We start from the raw sequence: 15,545 nt of genomic DNA on the forward strand, positions 1-15,545 counted from the left end.
GGACTCACAGTGAGCTCATCTGTTTTTGTTCACAGTGAGACACAGTGAGACACGCAAGCATTGGTTGTTATCTTAAAGTTCAGTGCAATTAATGAGAGGACATCTCTCAAGACCTCAGTCAGGGCAGAGACGCTCCCCACAGCTCAGACAAAGTCGAGAAGCATTTATCATGCAAAGATTGTTGAGTGTTTCGGTGACTAAACTTCTCTCCTGAACCTCTTCCTTCATTACACAACAACAATGCATGTTCATAATTTCATAATGCTTTCAATTTAGTCTGTTTCTTATCAATTGTACTTGTTTGTGCTTTCCGTTTGCAGCTACTGGGTGTAGTTAGAGGGCATACGGGGTCGGTGGGTATGTTTTTTTTTTAAATATTTTCTCTGCATTTTTGAATAGATGTATGTGGGATTTTAATTATGGAGTCTATGTTCCTTACATAAGTGCATTCAGTCGCTTGTGTTATATGCCTCTGCCCAGTTAAACGCCTGTGCCCTCACCAAACTAAATGGGAAAATGAAAAACGTGGTCACGAAAGAAATAAAACTCTACATTTGAGACTGAAATTTATAACCTTGGAAACAGTATTTGGCAAAACAAGCTTACCACAGCCGCCATGTAGTTTCTGCTCTGGAGCTTTTGATCATATCACATATCGTCATAAAATATAACTTCGTTTTCAACTGTAGATTACGGGATACAATGAAAAGCTCAAGAACAGCTACTACAGGGACCTTTGTATAGGACTGTATGGCATACAGCTGTACATTTGTATGAACACGTATTTGCTATGATAAACTGATGTTTACTGATGAGCTTTACTGAACTGTTGAGGGTTTCTTAGCCCTAAATACTTCAGATTTGTCCCTCTTTAACACCAATGTCGATAAATAAAGTCCAGAAAGGGAAGGATGATGGTGAAAATGAAAGATATCTGTGTCGAGAACTATGTGACTGTCCTGTAAAAAACTAGGAACTGACTCGATATGAGTCGTCCCCCGTTTCATTAAATCAAAAATCAAATCTACACATTAGCCCGATGAGCGACGCTGCACTGTGAAACGCACACCTACCTTCTGCAACTGCGTCTCCAACTTACTACACTCCTCTTTCTTCTGCTCGATAGCGATCTCTAGCGACTTGAGCTTTGAGTCCCTCTTGAGGCCACAGGATGCCAGCGATGAAGCGTGTTCCTTTAAGTCGATGAGACTGGACTGCAGGTGGACAGACAGGTTCAAAACCGGTGCTAGCGACGCCAAAGTGCCACAGCTTAAAGGTCATGTAAAGAACCTGCTGACAGAATATACTGCGCAGAACAGTAGAGAAACATAAAGGCAAAGCGTGTGCACGATATGTGGACACACCCCTATGCTCCATGCATACTCACTGACCTCTTTCTCCGTCAATTCTATCTGCAGGCTGTTGACCTTCTCCTTCAGATCCTTGTTCTCCTTCTTATATGACTCCACTTCTTCCAGACGTTCTCTGTCTTCCCTCTCCCGTTGGTCCTTTAAACGCTCTATAATCCTCTCCTAACGCACGCACACACACGCACACACACACACACACACACACACACATAATAAAGGGAGTTACACTTCGGAACGCTCTAAAGGGACAATTTAGGAGTTTAAGGAGTCTTAGCTGAGACCTAAATCTCACTAATGTACACGTTCTATCTTGTTTGTTTGATCGGTAACAGACAAATCAATTTGCCGTTATGTGCCAGACCTTTTCCTGGTCTGGAGCAGTAGCTTCCTGGAGTGTCTGCTGGTGATAGCTTTATATTTACTGTACAGTTATTACACTTTTTTATCTCATTTAACTCCCGGCAAGAGAGCGACAAGTGTACTCCCAATATGTCTGACTTTTCCTTTAAGCCAAACATTTTCATTTTAAACAGTTTCATATGTACAGGCCCTAAAATCAAACCCAATTCCAGTCAGTGGGACAGACACCAACTGCTGTCCACATCCCAACCGCGCACACTCATCGCATGCTGCTCCTAATGCTAAAGCGCAGCACTATACCTTCTCTGACAGCGCCTCCTCCAGGGTGGCCAGGGCGGTGTCTGTGTTACTGGAGTCGGTCTGCAGAGACTTGACCCTGTCCTTCAGGTTCCCCAGCTGCTTGTCTTTGTCCCGCAGCTGCTCCTGCAGGTTCTCAATCTGATAAAAAAAAAAAAAAAAAAAGCAGAGAAGCACGATCTCAAAACCAGAGAAGTATTTAAAGTCGGTGTGATAGCTGGACTCAGAGATTACTAAAGTCTTTGAGGATTAATACCCACTACAGACAACGTCACGTTCAAAGTTTGAAATGTGCTGGGGCTTGACAACGAAGCATTTTTTCCACTTCAAGAAATAGATCAAAAAACTGCCAGACTTTTAAGAAGAGTTGGAGAAGCAGAATATAGAGCGCAAAAGAATATAAACCAAGCTGCCATCTGGGAGAAAGTAGGAATTGTGCATTAAGACTAACTATTTAAAGCCGTTCAAATGCGCTCTGATCTATCGTTTTATTTGATATGATTGACACAGCAGAGAAACAAAGATTTAGAAATCACGAGGGATGAAAGTGGATGGATGAGGGAGGGGGGGGGGGGGGAGGGGGGGGGGACAGAACAAGAGAGGAGAGAAAGAGAAGGAATGGGTGAGCAGGTCAGGGGGAGAGAGAGGGAGTAACACTCCGTGGGTATTTATAGCACACACACATACAAGAGTCAGTGAGGCAGAAATATCTTCTAGCTTGTCTTTCTATGGACACTTTCCCCCTGAGAGCAACAGAGACTCTCTCGCTGGTGGAGAGCGTAACCACTCCGCTCTGTGTTCTCACAGAGTGGCTGGTTTAGTCCAGGACACGAGAGTCGACCTCGTTGCGCTCATTTCAAATTACACTTGGAGTGCAGCGGCATAGACCGTCGCCTACTCACCACAGTAACAATAACGTGGTTAGCGAATGGTTATGGAGAATTGTTTCAATATTTTTCCTCAGTTTGTGTCCTCACACCCTAAAAGGCAAAGGCTTTCTTCCACTCTTGACTCTCACCTTCTTCTGCAGGACATTGATCTTTCTTTCTTTGACCTCCAGCATATCCTTCATGTCCCTGATTTCCCCGGCGAGAGTTCCCTTCTCCTCCGTCAAGTCCTGCAGCTGCTTGGTTTTCTTGGTGAGGAAGGACTCTTTCTCCTCCAGACGCAGACGTAGAGCGTCCACCTGAAGCAGGACACAGACAAAAACACACACTGTAGTGAGTAGGGCTGTCCTCGAACCAAAGACAATCTTAGTTGATTTAATACTCATGCGATTCTGTCGACTTATTGATTAGTCGATTTAATCAGCGTGGAGTTTCTCCACAAAGAATCACACAAAAGCATTGCTTTGAATCTTGGGTTAACGAGCAATGTGCTCATAAGTTCCTTGGAAATGACTCGTTCTATGAAAAAGCACAAAAAAAATGACCAATCGACTGAAGAAATCTTGTTTGAGTAAGACCAAAACGACCGATTAGCCCACTAACAGATACAATAAAATAATCTTTTAAGTATTAAACTTAATCTACATGCGATTGCAAAGGAACACGTGTGCTGAGCAGGTATTTATTAACACGGTGATGATCTTCAGTTTGTGCATTACAGTTACCGTAATGCCTCCGCAGTCGTTTATGTATTAGTGCAGCTGTTGGATGTTTTCAATGTGCTGGGACAGTAAACTGCGCATTACATTTCTTTGGTGTGATTTTGGTGGAGTCACAGCAAGTTAGTCCCAAAGTAGATAAACTGCAGATATGATTTGCCGTAATAAGCCTCGGGCCTATTCATTTGCTCAGTTTGGCTTGGGGTATGAAACATGTTTGTGTATTGTTAGGTTGATTTAATGTATGTGTTGTTTTTTACCTCTGTTTGAAGGATGGCGGCGCGTTGCTCCTTGGCAGTGAGAGACTCTTTTAGCACCTCGATATGCTGTTTGCAGTCAGAGTTCTGGTTGTTCAGGGTCTCTAGCTTTGTCTGCAGAGCCAGCAGCTCCGACTCCTTCTTTGACAACTCCTGCTTCAGCTGGTCAATCTGCAGACACGTGAAGCAACCATTTACACGAGCATTGTGATGTTGCACCGTCACAACGCGTGCGTGTGTTGTTAGACGAGCTAGGACGGCTGTTGCACTATTTTCATCAAGGCATTTTCCTCCATTAAAAACGCATTTGGGACTAACTCCCCTGCATTCATCATATATTATACATCGTCTCTATTCATGATTAATGAAAAGAAAGTCTAAAAATAGAATAACAAAACTGTGGCAGGTCTACGCCCGGTCGACTGATGTGAGGAGCGGTATGTAAACACAGAGTCAAAGCGCCGGAGAGACACATGCACCTCGATGCGATCACAGATCTCCGATAGCTCTGCTGGAGTGTTGACAGTGTAACTCGAATTACTATATATATATATATATATATATATATATATATATATGTTAATATAACACAAGTCATCACGTCTTTATGGGGAGTGGGCTGATAAAAACACTGATCTGAAAACCAGAGCAGGTAAAGTCTGTTGAATAAAGGCGTGCTTGGTCCTTCGAACATAATGTATGTTGACAGCGTAATAATAAAGTAACAGGCTTTTACACGAACGTAGTTATAAGTATTTCATGCTTGCTGATTTAGCCTTTTTTTTGGTATTCTTGCCACTGAACAGCGAAGAAGCATCCCTCGGATAGTTGCCAAGAGGGCACTTTGCTGATGACACTGAATGCTAAAGCAGAGTCACATCAGCTTCATTTAGCATTCTCCTATCTGCACGGCTCCATCTGTATCCCCGAACGACAGGATCTGTATTTCATGCACAGTGGCGGTACGGTATCTACCTTGGACTTCATAAACTTAGAGTGGTTCTTGTAGACCTCCATCTGTTTGATCTCCTCTTCTCTGTCCTCTGTGTGCAGTAAGCCGTTCGCCTTCAGCATTTGAATCTCATCCTCCAGATCTCGAATGTTGCGCTCCAGAGAAGCAATTTTGGTGTCCTGCACACAAACATGCAGAGGAGACACACCTCAAAACCCAGACTGGCATGTCTTTTCTTCAGACAACAAAAAAAAGATATAGAGACTAAAAGACAGAGGGGAGTGAGACAGAAAGATGTAGCGAGATAAAGAGAGACTGGGAGAAGCTCTTTGGTGTGGCTGAGAGCAACTGTGGTATCTGTCGGTGGAATCAGAAGCTTTCTACCCAGCTCCTTGAGGATTAATCACCATTGGGAAATATTGAGCACACATCCAGCGCGGAGAGATCAGCCAGGACTGGAGAGAAACGGTGCAAAGGGAGAGGAAGAAAAAGTAACAAGCCGTAAGCTTTTGCCGTAGTTGCTTGCAGATCGATGCAGAATCCAGTCTCTGGACCGCGACTGCGAGTGCAGCTTTAGCTCCACGGCTTTTTAAATAAATAATAGCTTTAAGATTAGCCATGGTCCATCTCCCTCGCCAGCAGAGCGTAGAGCAACCTTGTTCCTTTCTCTCTTTTTGTGTCTCTCCCGCTTTCCTCCTCGTGGCTCTGAACTTCTGAACTTGTGGCTGTGCTGGCAGGGTCAGTCGCAGCCCGCCGCAGAGGAACATGGGAAATGTGTCGTAATGAGGAACGACGGACTATCCGCGAAGGATCTGAGGAGTTAATGCACGGACACGGCACATGTACATCCACTTGGCACTGCCGCCGCATCTCACCTCAGTCTCTCTGTTTACGAGACGAACATCAATGAACTAACGTCGCTGCAATAGATAGACACCGTACCTTCAGAAGGAGGCAGATTTCATTCCATCCAGCGGTACATCGACCTGGTCAGTAAATCTTGCTCTTTATCTCTCTTTCCCTGCCTCTGTGTGTCTCTCGTCCTATCTATCTCCCTGCACACTGGCCTCTCGCTGTCATAAACAACCACACCTGTTTCCATGGCAGCAGCGGGCAGGCTATATACCGTGCACTGTTTCTGGTGAGTGAGGAGGAGAGGGCGGGAGGGACGAAGGGGGAGACGGGGAGGGAGGATTATTCGTGCTTCAGCATCAGCACCAGCGCAGCAGAAGGGAGTGAGGAGAGGGGAGGGAGGGAGAGAGAGAGAGAGAGAGAGAGAGAGAGAGAGAGAGGTGCGGGGTCTTCCTGCACAGGAGGAGGAGGAGGCGGGTCTTCCCTCGCTCTGTATGCAAATCAAACAAGATCCCGGAGCACAGATGTCACATGACCGCGCTGGGTGAAGGCTGGGGCCTGCACAGCGCCCGATCCAGCTGTGTGAGAGGGGCCGTGTCAGCTCAGCGATGATGTCATGATTTATTTTGAGGAAGTGATGTCAGGCCTCTGCAGTGAGGCTGGTGGAGTCTACAGCGGCACAACACTGGCACAGCTCAAGTGTTCACCTGAATAGACATCTTTTGTAGAATCATATTTGCATGTTACATATTACATAAGTTACATAAGAATGCAATATGTATGTCAAATTTCTGTAGCTTGAGCTGAAGGCAGCCACACTCGATGGTGATGGGTGGGGTCTCTAAAACTGCAGTCCATCTTCTTCAATATTATTTATGTAACGTGGATGTTTGTCCCAATATTTAAATGATCCCTATGTTTCCCCTGAAGCTTTTAAAGTTACATCAAACATGACATACATATATTCTTTCTCTCGTTAGATTTTAAGTGAATTATTCAAATCTGAGATGCACTTTTAAGACCTGCGACAACCAGCTTACATCAAATAGATCATTCTAAATATCTGGTGCATCATTTGTCAAACATTTAGCCATAATTCAGCTTTGCATATTTCTGTGTGTCTTCAAAGACTTTGAGGGAAAACGTAAAACAAAGCTCCGGAGTTTTAAACAATGCTCATCTGCACACAAATGGAGCTGAAATGAGGGACCTGAGGTCTGTGTTGATTCATTACTGACATTAAATATGCCGTCGCTTGTCATGAAACAAGTGTGATGCAGCTTGGCGTGACTGCTGCACCTCTCCAGCAGCGACAGCTGTAATGCTGAACAGTAATATTGATCGTTAATGTTTGCACAACTGCTTTGTGAGCGCACACACACACACACACACACACACACACACACACACACACACAGTGTGTGTCTGGGTGTGTGTGTGTGTGTGTGTGTGTGTGTGTGTGTGTGTGTGAGAGCGATAGAGAGATGTGTCTACTATTGACTCAGCTGCTGATGATCACAATAACAACAGTAGAATTAGTAGAACACACACAGCAGTTTACATAATACAACGCCTGTAAACGCCGGTGATCCAAACACATATAGAGAAACATCTGTCTTTTAACATCTGGCTTAAGCTTCTTTGTTGGTATACAGCCATGGTTAGGAGGAACCGTCATACTGAAACAATTCTAGCTGGATAAAATACATATGAATAAGCCTGACGATATTTAAAGGTGTTCTTTCTAATGGTGACTGCTGCTGTGGTTACAGTCAGGCTGTATATGATGAGTCAGGTTCTTACTTTCATCTCTATGATGGTCTGCAGGGCCTTGGTTTTGCTTGGATCCTGATGCAGCTGATTTCTTCTGTGTAGTTCCTTTTTTTTTTTAGAAAAGACACAACATTATGATGCACCGGAACAGCAGAACATAATGCACCCTCTACTAAAAGCTGGGAAATAGAAACACCAAAAATGCATTTAAAGTTTGTAAAACGTTTAATGCTACTAATGCGCTCTGCAGTTTTCACTTTCTCCATTACATAATCGCTACAGCATGAGCTGTAGAAGAGTTGATTATGAGCGACTCGGCGCTGCCCTCTAGTGACAACAAACTAAAACAACTTGTACAGTGAATCTGATTAATACCGACACAACCCTGGCCGTAGACTACCTCTCGCAGATGGATGTTCTCCTTGTCCTTCTGATCCAGAATGACCTCCAGGTGTCCGAGCTGGGCCTCGGCCTCAGCGATGCGCCGAGCTCTCTCCTGCTCCTCCTCCTCGGACACCCGGCCCGGCCCCGGGGGCAGCCCTTTGCTCTGCAGCATCTCCAGCAGCTTCTTGATGGACTCGTCCCTCGCTCCGAGCGTCTGTTTCTGGGTCTCGATCCTCAGCTCCATCTCCTCGAGCGTCTTCCTCAGCAAGAAGAGCTCCTTGGCCTGCCTGTCGTGCTCGGCCTGCAGCCGACGGAAGTTCTCCTCCGTCAGCTCGATGGTGGTGTAGTGGTCGGAGCGGTTGCCGCCCTCCTGCTGCAGCAGGTGGTTCAGGTCTCGTTGTGTGCGCAGCTCGTCCTGGAGAGCCTGGATAGTCATCTGGAGGTGCTGAAAGAGAGTCTGTGTATTGAAATTCATTTCAGGAATGAACAACAAAAGCTGAGTTTTTCATGACGCCGCTAAGATAACTACGCATGAGGGTGACCACAAAGAAACACGTTTCTAAAATGCGTGTGCACGCGGTTCTGTGGAAAAACGCTACAGCAGGGGGAACTTACCACTCGTTAGGAGCAAATAGACTGTAAACAGTTGATATCGTCAAAAGACAGCACTGCTTTTTTTTTTTTTTCATTTCTGTTCTCCATTCTGGAAAAAAAGGATCAAATTTGAATCCTTTGGAGTCACAGTAAGACTTTTTAAAAAATGTATACTGTGGCTTGAAATAAATCACAGCTGTCAAACCTTTTCATTTATCAGTGTAGGTTGCTGTGATTTAGAATTAATGAGCTCGTTAACGCGCTGATCGCAGCTGAAGACGCCTCCCTGCAGCGCAGCAGAGGTCTTTGCTCTCTGACTCCCTGGATACAAATGCTGTGATTCAAATCTCATCTGGTAAATACTGAATGCATAAGGTTATTTTATTGGACAGGGAGTCACAACATGTTAGATGAATAAACAGACACCACAACAGAACCTGTAGCATGTTTGCACTATAGAGTAGGCACAGTAATGTGTTGAAATCAAAAAGCGCATACTTGTTTTTGAGTGTCCAGGATCAAATAAAAAGTAAAAGCACACACTATTAAGCCTACTATATCTCTGTGTGTGCAGGGGTGTTGGTTCTGGGTTTATGGGAACACTGTTGGGGCCGAGTTTCTGCCACAGATTGACTCAGGCTTGGTCTCGGCCTGTTGACATTTTCCTCCAGCAGATATCTCCAGAGAGAGATCAATCTATGCTCAGAAAATGGCCCAATCAGGATTTAGAGGAGAGCAAGCAGATTGTTAAACCCGCTTTACAGGCAGTCTGAGGTTGTAGGGTTTGTGGTACCGCAGGGGGGAAGGAGCGCCACACACATTCGGAATTGACACAATTGGAACAAACCTATCACTCTTGGACGTTTCTAGTTTATAGGGGGAACATATGAGGGTTCACAAGGAGTTCACTTGCTTTCGGAGGTTCGTAGGAGAAGGAGGTTGTAATGGCGCAAAGGGGTCGCCGGGTGAAAATACACGGCACACTGAAGGTGACTCTATGTTGTGCACACAACACGTGGTGCAAACATAGGGACAAACCTTGGTTCTCCTGGCATCCAGCAGCTGCAGAGCATGGGCAGAATGAACAGGAAAAAAAAACAAAACAAATGTATGGTAAAAAACAGAGCGTCAGAGCATGATGCAACAGAGACGGATGATCAACACGAGCCAGCCGCAGACTTTAAATGAAAGACGGCCGTCGGTCTGTCCGGCTGTCTCCAAATCAGCCGTCAGTCAGAACAGTTTATATCCACAATATACCTGCAGGAAAAATATGACTTGTTGAGATTACCTTTCTGGAAAATGATGAAGATAAAAGATTTAAATTGACATTAATAACCTTTGGTACGGTGTTATTCTGTCATAAATAATTTCCACGTCACGTTTATTTTTCTTTGGGCTTTATATGACTATAACTTGCTGATATTACTATATTGTGTTAGTGCACATATACTGAATCTCACTGCCAAACATTCTGTATGTGTATGACACAAATCAATTGATGTACTAGTCAATTCATTAGCTAGTTAATTAATCGGCCTCTACTTTTAGAACTGATTCAAAATGTAAGTCATTTTTAAGCAACGATGCTTAAAAAGCATTTTCTGATTCCATCTTCTAAAACGTAAATATTTGTAACTTCTTTTTGTCTTGTGACTTTAAAATTGAATATCTTTTGGTTTTGGTTTAGATTTAAAAATGTCTTTGAAATATTCTGATGGAAATTCTGACAGACAGACAGAAATCAATCTGCAGATGAACCCATAAATAACAGTCATCAGTTGCAGCTCTGATTTATTTGATGCTATTAACGCCGTAGGATACAACAGCGGTGCATTAATCTTGATCATAACTAAAGGACGAATACCAAATTAAAAAAAAGCGAATCTCTTTGTCCATCGCTCTAACGTATTTTGTTGGCTCGCTTCCTCGGCACAGAACAGACAGGATGGAGGGCAGCCCAACGCCTGAGACTGTACAGGATACTGTAAGCACGCGCTCCTCAAGCCACCGGGGGGCAGTGTTTGTGTGAGGTGAAGCAGCCGACGAGCGTTTCTGCTGACTGCGGCGCTGCTGCCGTCACCGACAGTTTTGGTCGCGCTCCCTTCAGAGAGTCAGCGCCATACGGGCCGGAAACAGAAACCACTTAATACATCTTAACCTCTGAGTGTCATCTCGTTCATTGACCTTCTGTCATACTGTCACCACTTGTACATATAATATTTACAATAAAGAACAGATCTGTACACCGTCAAACCTCCCTTTTATAGTCCTTATGATAAAATATAGAAAGTGTATAGAACAAATACCTCCTCTTAACCATACATACTGTAAAAGAAAAAGAAGCAATTATCTTGTAGTCACACCTAACAAAATGATGAATGACTGACTTCCTTTTATTATTATATTTAGTGATGCTCATGTAAATACTGGCCTGCTGCTACCCTACTTGTACTAAATCCATTTAATATTCAAACTGTGAAAACAGCCCTTTTCTCTCTCTCTAATGTCACCTGACACTGGTCCCTCTCCCGTCCTCATCAGTACCCCCCCCCCCCCCCCCCTCTCTCTCTCTCGGTCCTGATCAATAACCTGCTGTCTTGGAACTAAACTGCAGGAGGCAGCCCAGCGAATTCCAGCGCATATAATTGCACAATGTGGGTTTAAAAAGACCTGTATGAGGCCTTTTCCTCCCGAACATCTACAGCTGAACACTGTCCCAGTTCCTGTGAGTCAGTCATGACTCAGCGGATATTGGCGTTGTGGTCACCCTGACTCAAGAGAAGGCTTTTTTTTTTTTCTTTTTGCAGCGTAAACCTGAAAGAAAAAAAAAAAGAGCTACCGGAGAGTTGTTCGGCTACAGTGCTCCCCTTTCTTTAAGTGACACCTGGGGCAGCCGGGGCTAACTGCCTGTCATAAATCCTTTTGTGCAGAAACACAAATTCCTTCTGAGAGCTGCAATAGACAAGAAATTGGATTCTTTCAATTTCCCCCCAAAACCCCTCTCCAAATTGTAAAAGCTATATATGTGCGCTTACATGTCGGCTAATTACACAGACCCAAGTATACTGTAGTTTTTCATCGTGTGGATGAAATGCTAAATTAACTAAGCGTCTACAGGTATGCTAGCTGCTCTGTGCGTTCGCCGTGCTAACATACTGATGTTTTGCAGATATAATGTTTTGCGATGTTCACAATATTAGTTTAGCAGCTGAGCGTACTATTTTCTAATTAGCAACAGACACAAAGTACAGCTGCAGATAAAGGGAACGCCATTACTATCACAGGTGTTTGATGATAAACCAAATAACTGGATGATGATGACGATAGACAAAAAAAAGTAACTACAAATGATCCTAAAGGAAACACGAATGTCTTTGCCAAATTTCTAGAGAATCCATCCAATAATTGCGGGGAAATTTCTGTCAAAACCATAAACGCTGTGCTAGGTTTCATCCTCTGGGGACCATGAATATCTAGACTGAATTTTCCTGGCGATTCATCCAGTGATTGCTGTCCGTCTGGACCAAACTGGTGGACGTGTAACACATTAACTCAGATAGATACTTAAGCTGGTGACATTTTTAAGTCTTTTACCAGGCTGCACAGGCGGGAGCAGCTATATGTGGTATATGTATGTGTCCTATATGTGTGTGTGTGTGTGTGTGTGTGTGTGTGTGTTAAGAGAGAGTGGGAGCTTGTATCCGACAGATGGACGACAGCTCCAAGGCGCTGAGTCAGAGCAACCTACTGCTCACTGCATCCCTAATCTCAACGTTGTATGTCGTGATGTCTGACAATATAGAATTACACCCACAGCCATGCCAGCAGACGTGGCATTTATTCATCTCCACTCAGCTGTGAGGTGGAGAGCGCTCTGAATGCAGACTTCAGTAACGCTGAATTCTGAAACATATTTCCTTTACAGTATTTAAAAGAGCTCATCCAGTGTGCAGAGGACCATTTAATATGTTTCATTCATATTCATATGTTTATCATGTCATATATTAGGAGTTTAAGTGTCACCGTGAAGGGTAATATTAGGTGTTTTTATTTTTTATTGAAGTATTTACAGCATAAGGTCTCTAAAATATGGCACTCTAAGCCCCACCAATAACACTGGTGATAATGAGTCTTACTATTCTAATAGTATTATATCAATTTTACACCAAAAAAAAAAAAAAGACCACAATGCACTTGTAATACATATCTAGGGAAAGTATACTCTTTCTTCAAAAAGGGGAACTCCGCTCACTTTACACATAAAAGTCTGTTTACATGAGCTACAACTAGCGGAACACACCACCTGTGTCTCCAAACCAAACTGATGGCAGTTGAACTGCATTGTGGGTAACATTGGCGGCAATATATTCGACAAGAAGAACGCATTGGTGTAAAAAAAAAAAGACAATATCTATGGTTCTTTAGCATTCATTTGGATGTATTTCGTGGTTATCTGTACATTAGCGTGGCAGAGACAAGCACACAGATGTCACAGTATAGATACTGTATGTGTGTGTGTGTATGTGTTGCCTGCTGTATATTTGTTCTAAACCTCACCTTTGTCAACTAAACCTAACCAAACTGCAACTGAAAAAAACTGAAAATGATAATAAATAAACTGAAAACTAGCCTGTCGACTAGCTAACCGTTGCTAAATGATGGAAATAGACACTCTGTCTATTTTTGTCTGAGAGTCCAACAGCGTTACAGAAGTGGGACAGCAGCCTATATGTCATCAGCTGTAAGAGGACAATACAGGCTGCACACACACACACACACACACACACACACACACACACACACACACACACACACACTGAAGCATCTGTTATAGGCTCTGGCATCTGCTCTATGAATCACAGCTATGTGATTTCAATTCTATTTATTTAATCTTTCCCTTCACAGTGATGCAAAACGCAGTGTGATATACAGCCTCACTGTATCATTACCCAGAGGCTGTGTGTGTGCTTTCACTGGAAATGTTGCATGAGAAGCAGACAGCCAGCCTATACCAGTTGCAGGCAATCAATAAACCATTCAAAGAGACATAAAGGCCGACGTTCATCTACAGCCGAGCTTATCAATCAACGCCTTTCAAATGACGAAACCGCTCTCACGCAAGGATGGATTCAAAGTAATGTTTGGGGGAGTAAACACCCTTTGGTTCAAGCATCCTTTTTTTTTTTTTTTTTTCCCCTATTTGAGTTCATGAAAGCGCGTCACAGTGGGCATCCCACAGTGGGAAAGTGTAGAGTCACTCAAAGCTCCAAGCCATGCAGAGCAGAGGAGCAACAAGGACAACGATCCTCAATGAGTCGCTACGTACATTTATGTCGAATTTGACACCGTTAACATCAGATAAGAGACTCACAGATACAGTCAGCCACCAGTAACAAGTATATGTACTCTTTCTATTAGAACACTTTGGTTTCACAATCATTTCTTTTACCCATCATTCCTGCATAGCGTGTCTACGTGTTCCCACACATAGAAATCTCTAATTTCTTCATTTTTCGCCGATAAGATGTCAAAGAGCAGTAAAATCTAGCTTTGACGCGTTGTCGACATGTGGACTTGAGGAGCGGGGATCAAACTGCCAACGCTGCAATTAGTAAAAAAAAAAAAAAATATCCATTAGCTCCTTAGACCGTTCACATGCTACTTCCTGTCCCCACGTCTCGACCTCATGTTTATGTGACTGCTGTGTTTGCCTCCGACTGAAGAGAGCTCAACATCGACTCAACCTGCTGCGTGGGCCGCATCACACCTGCCGCGTCACCATACATATGAATCATATGTGCGAACGACTAATTGCGACTATATCCCACACACAAAAAAAAAAAAATACAGACTGGTGGTGATGACTAAACCTCAGCGCACACACACACACACACACACACACACATTACCAGCTGGCGCGACAAAGGGAAGAAGCCTCTCGTCGCAAAACATCCCCGCCCACATGCCCACCACAGACTGTACATTACACACACACACACATAATGTATGTGCATCCACATGCACAGTTACCCCACGGTGTGCTCAAAATAGACCCTAACCCCTGACACTTTGCTGAGACACAACAGCCCCGCCCCGATCACACGCTCGAGTCTGTGCACGGACCCAATCGCCATAGCTCACAGTGAGGAGCACAAATAAAAATGTCACGTTTGGACTCTGAGGCGAGGTGTCCAATGCACGGGCCGAGCAGCGCGATGTGGGAAGCTCAGCCTCCATTTTGGGGATTGCGTTGATGAAGGCTGACTGGGTGGCTGAGCAGCAGTGGTCATGACTCAGTCAGATACGGGTCCGCTCTAGCTCACACACTTGCCTCCAGCAGATCTCGTCCAGCTTCAGCACGACAGAACATTCTGCTGAATTCGAGTCAAATGGATCAGCCATATATATATATATATATATATATATATATATATATATATATATATATATATATTAGCAGCCTGAACCGTTTGCATAGTAGATTCAAAATGTGCCTCGCAAAACAGCCCTAAACGAATCACTACCTCTAATCATGACCATCGACCGTCTCGATTAAAGCTCTGCAGGCTACGGTTGGTATTTCACTCACAGCGGAGTCAGTGCTTTACAAAACATGTGAAACACAAACTAATGCATTCATGCTTTTCCTTGTTTCTCTAAGATATGTTCAAAAGAAGCACACGTTCCCAGATCTTTCACAAAATGAAATAACGCACGGCGTTAGCTCAAGCTAATAGAAGCCTGAGGCGACCTGATGCAATTGTTAAAGGGTGCCATAAGACAGATTTAATGATTGGCCTGAAATTACTCCATTATTAATGAGGCAATTTGCTCCTCGGTCAGCCTCTCAAACCATCCCACCGTTAAGTACACACACACACACACACACACACACACACTTACGTAAGAGCGCGTCACAGCCCAGAAATCAAGATGGAAAAGACCGATTATAGTAACAAGGCACATCTGGCTTTTATTAGCCGACATACTTCATTAATGAACCCAACCAGGAGGGACGTAAATATCGTTCGGAGCGAAACGCTGACGGACAAGGCTGAGAATAGAAAAAGTCCTCTCTTTGTACCGAGCACAAAGGC

The 15,545-nt window shown here is 43.9% G+C and overlaps 1 protein-coding gene across 6 annotated transcripts in view; it reads right to left on the reverse strand.

The window, feature by feature from the left end:
- LOC137873723 (ELKS/RAB6-interacting/CAST family member 2) overlaps nt 1-15,545 on the reverse strand; it is a 32,755-nt gene that overhangs the window by 9,854 nt on the left and 7,356 nt on the right. For 4 of the 6 annotated variants that reach the window (XM_068712097.1, XM_068712094.1, XM_068712093.1 and 1 more), the window contains exons 3-11: nt 9,484-9,507; nt 7,868-8,296; nt 7,498-7,572; nt 4,866-5,021; nt 3,894-4,061; nt 3,046-3,213; nt 2,031-2,168; nt 1,392-1,532; nt 1,074-1,214 (exon numbers count right to left, since the gene is read on the reverse strand). In XM_068712097.1, the coding sequence (XP_068568198.1) occupies nt 1,074-1,214; nt 1,392-1,532; nt 2,031-2,168; nt 3,046-3,213; nt 3,894-4,061; nt 4,866-5,021; nt 7,498-7,572; nt 7,868-8,296; nt 9,484-9,507 (1,440 nt within the window). Of the gene's footprint in view, nt 1-1,073; nt 1,215-1,391; nt 1,533-2,030; nt 2,169-3,045; nt 3,214-3,893; nt 4,062-4,865; nt 5,022-7,497; nt 7,573-7,867; nt 8,309-9,483; nt 9,508-15,545 lie in introns of all 6 variants that reach the window. The other 2 variants (XM_068712096.1, XM_068712095.1) reach the window with 2 other exon arrangements.

This window comes from Cebidichthys violaceus, unplaced genomic scaffold (genome assembly GCF_023349555.1).
Source record: "Cebidichthys violaceus isolate CVI_PGR_0920_01 unplaced genomic scaffold, fCebVio1.0.p SCAF_17, whole genome shotgun sequence".
Taxonomy (NCBI): Eukaryota; Metazoa; Chordata; class Actinopteri; order Perciformes; family Stichaeidae; genus Cebidichthys; species Cebidichthys violaceus.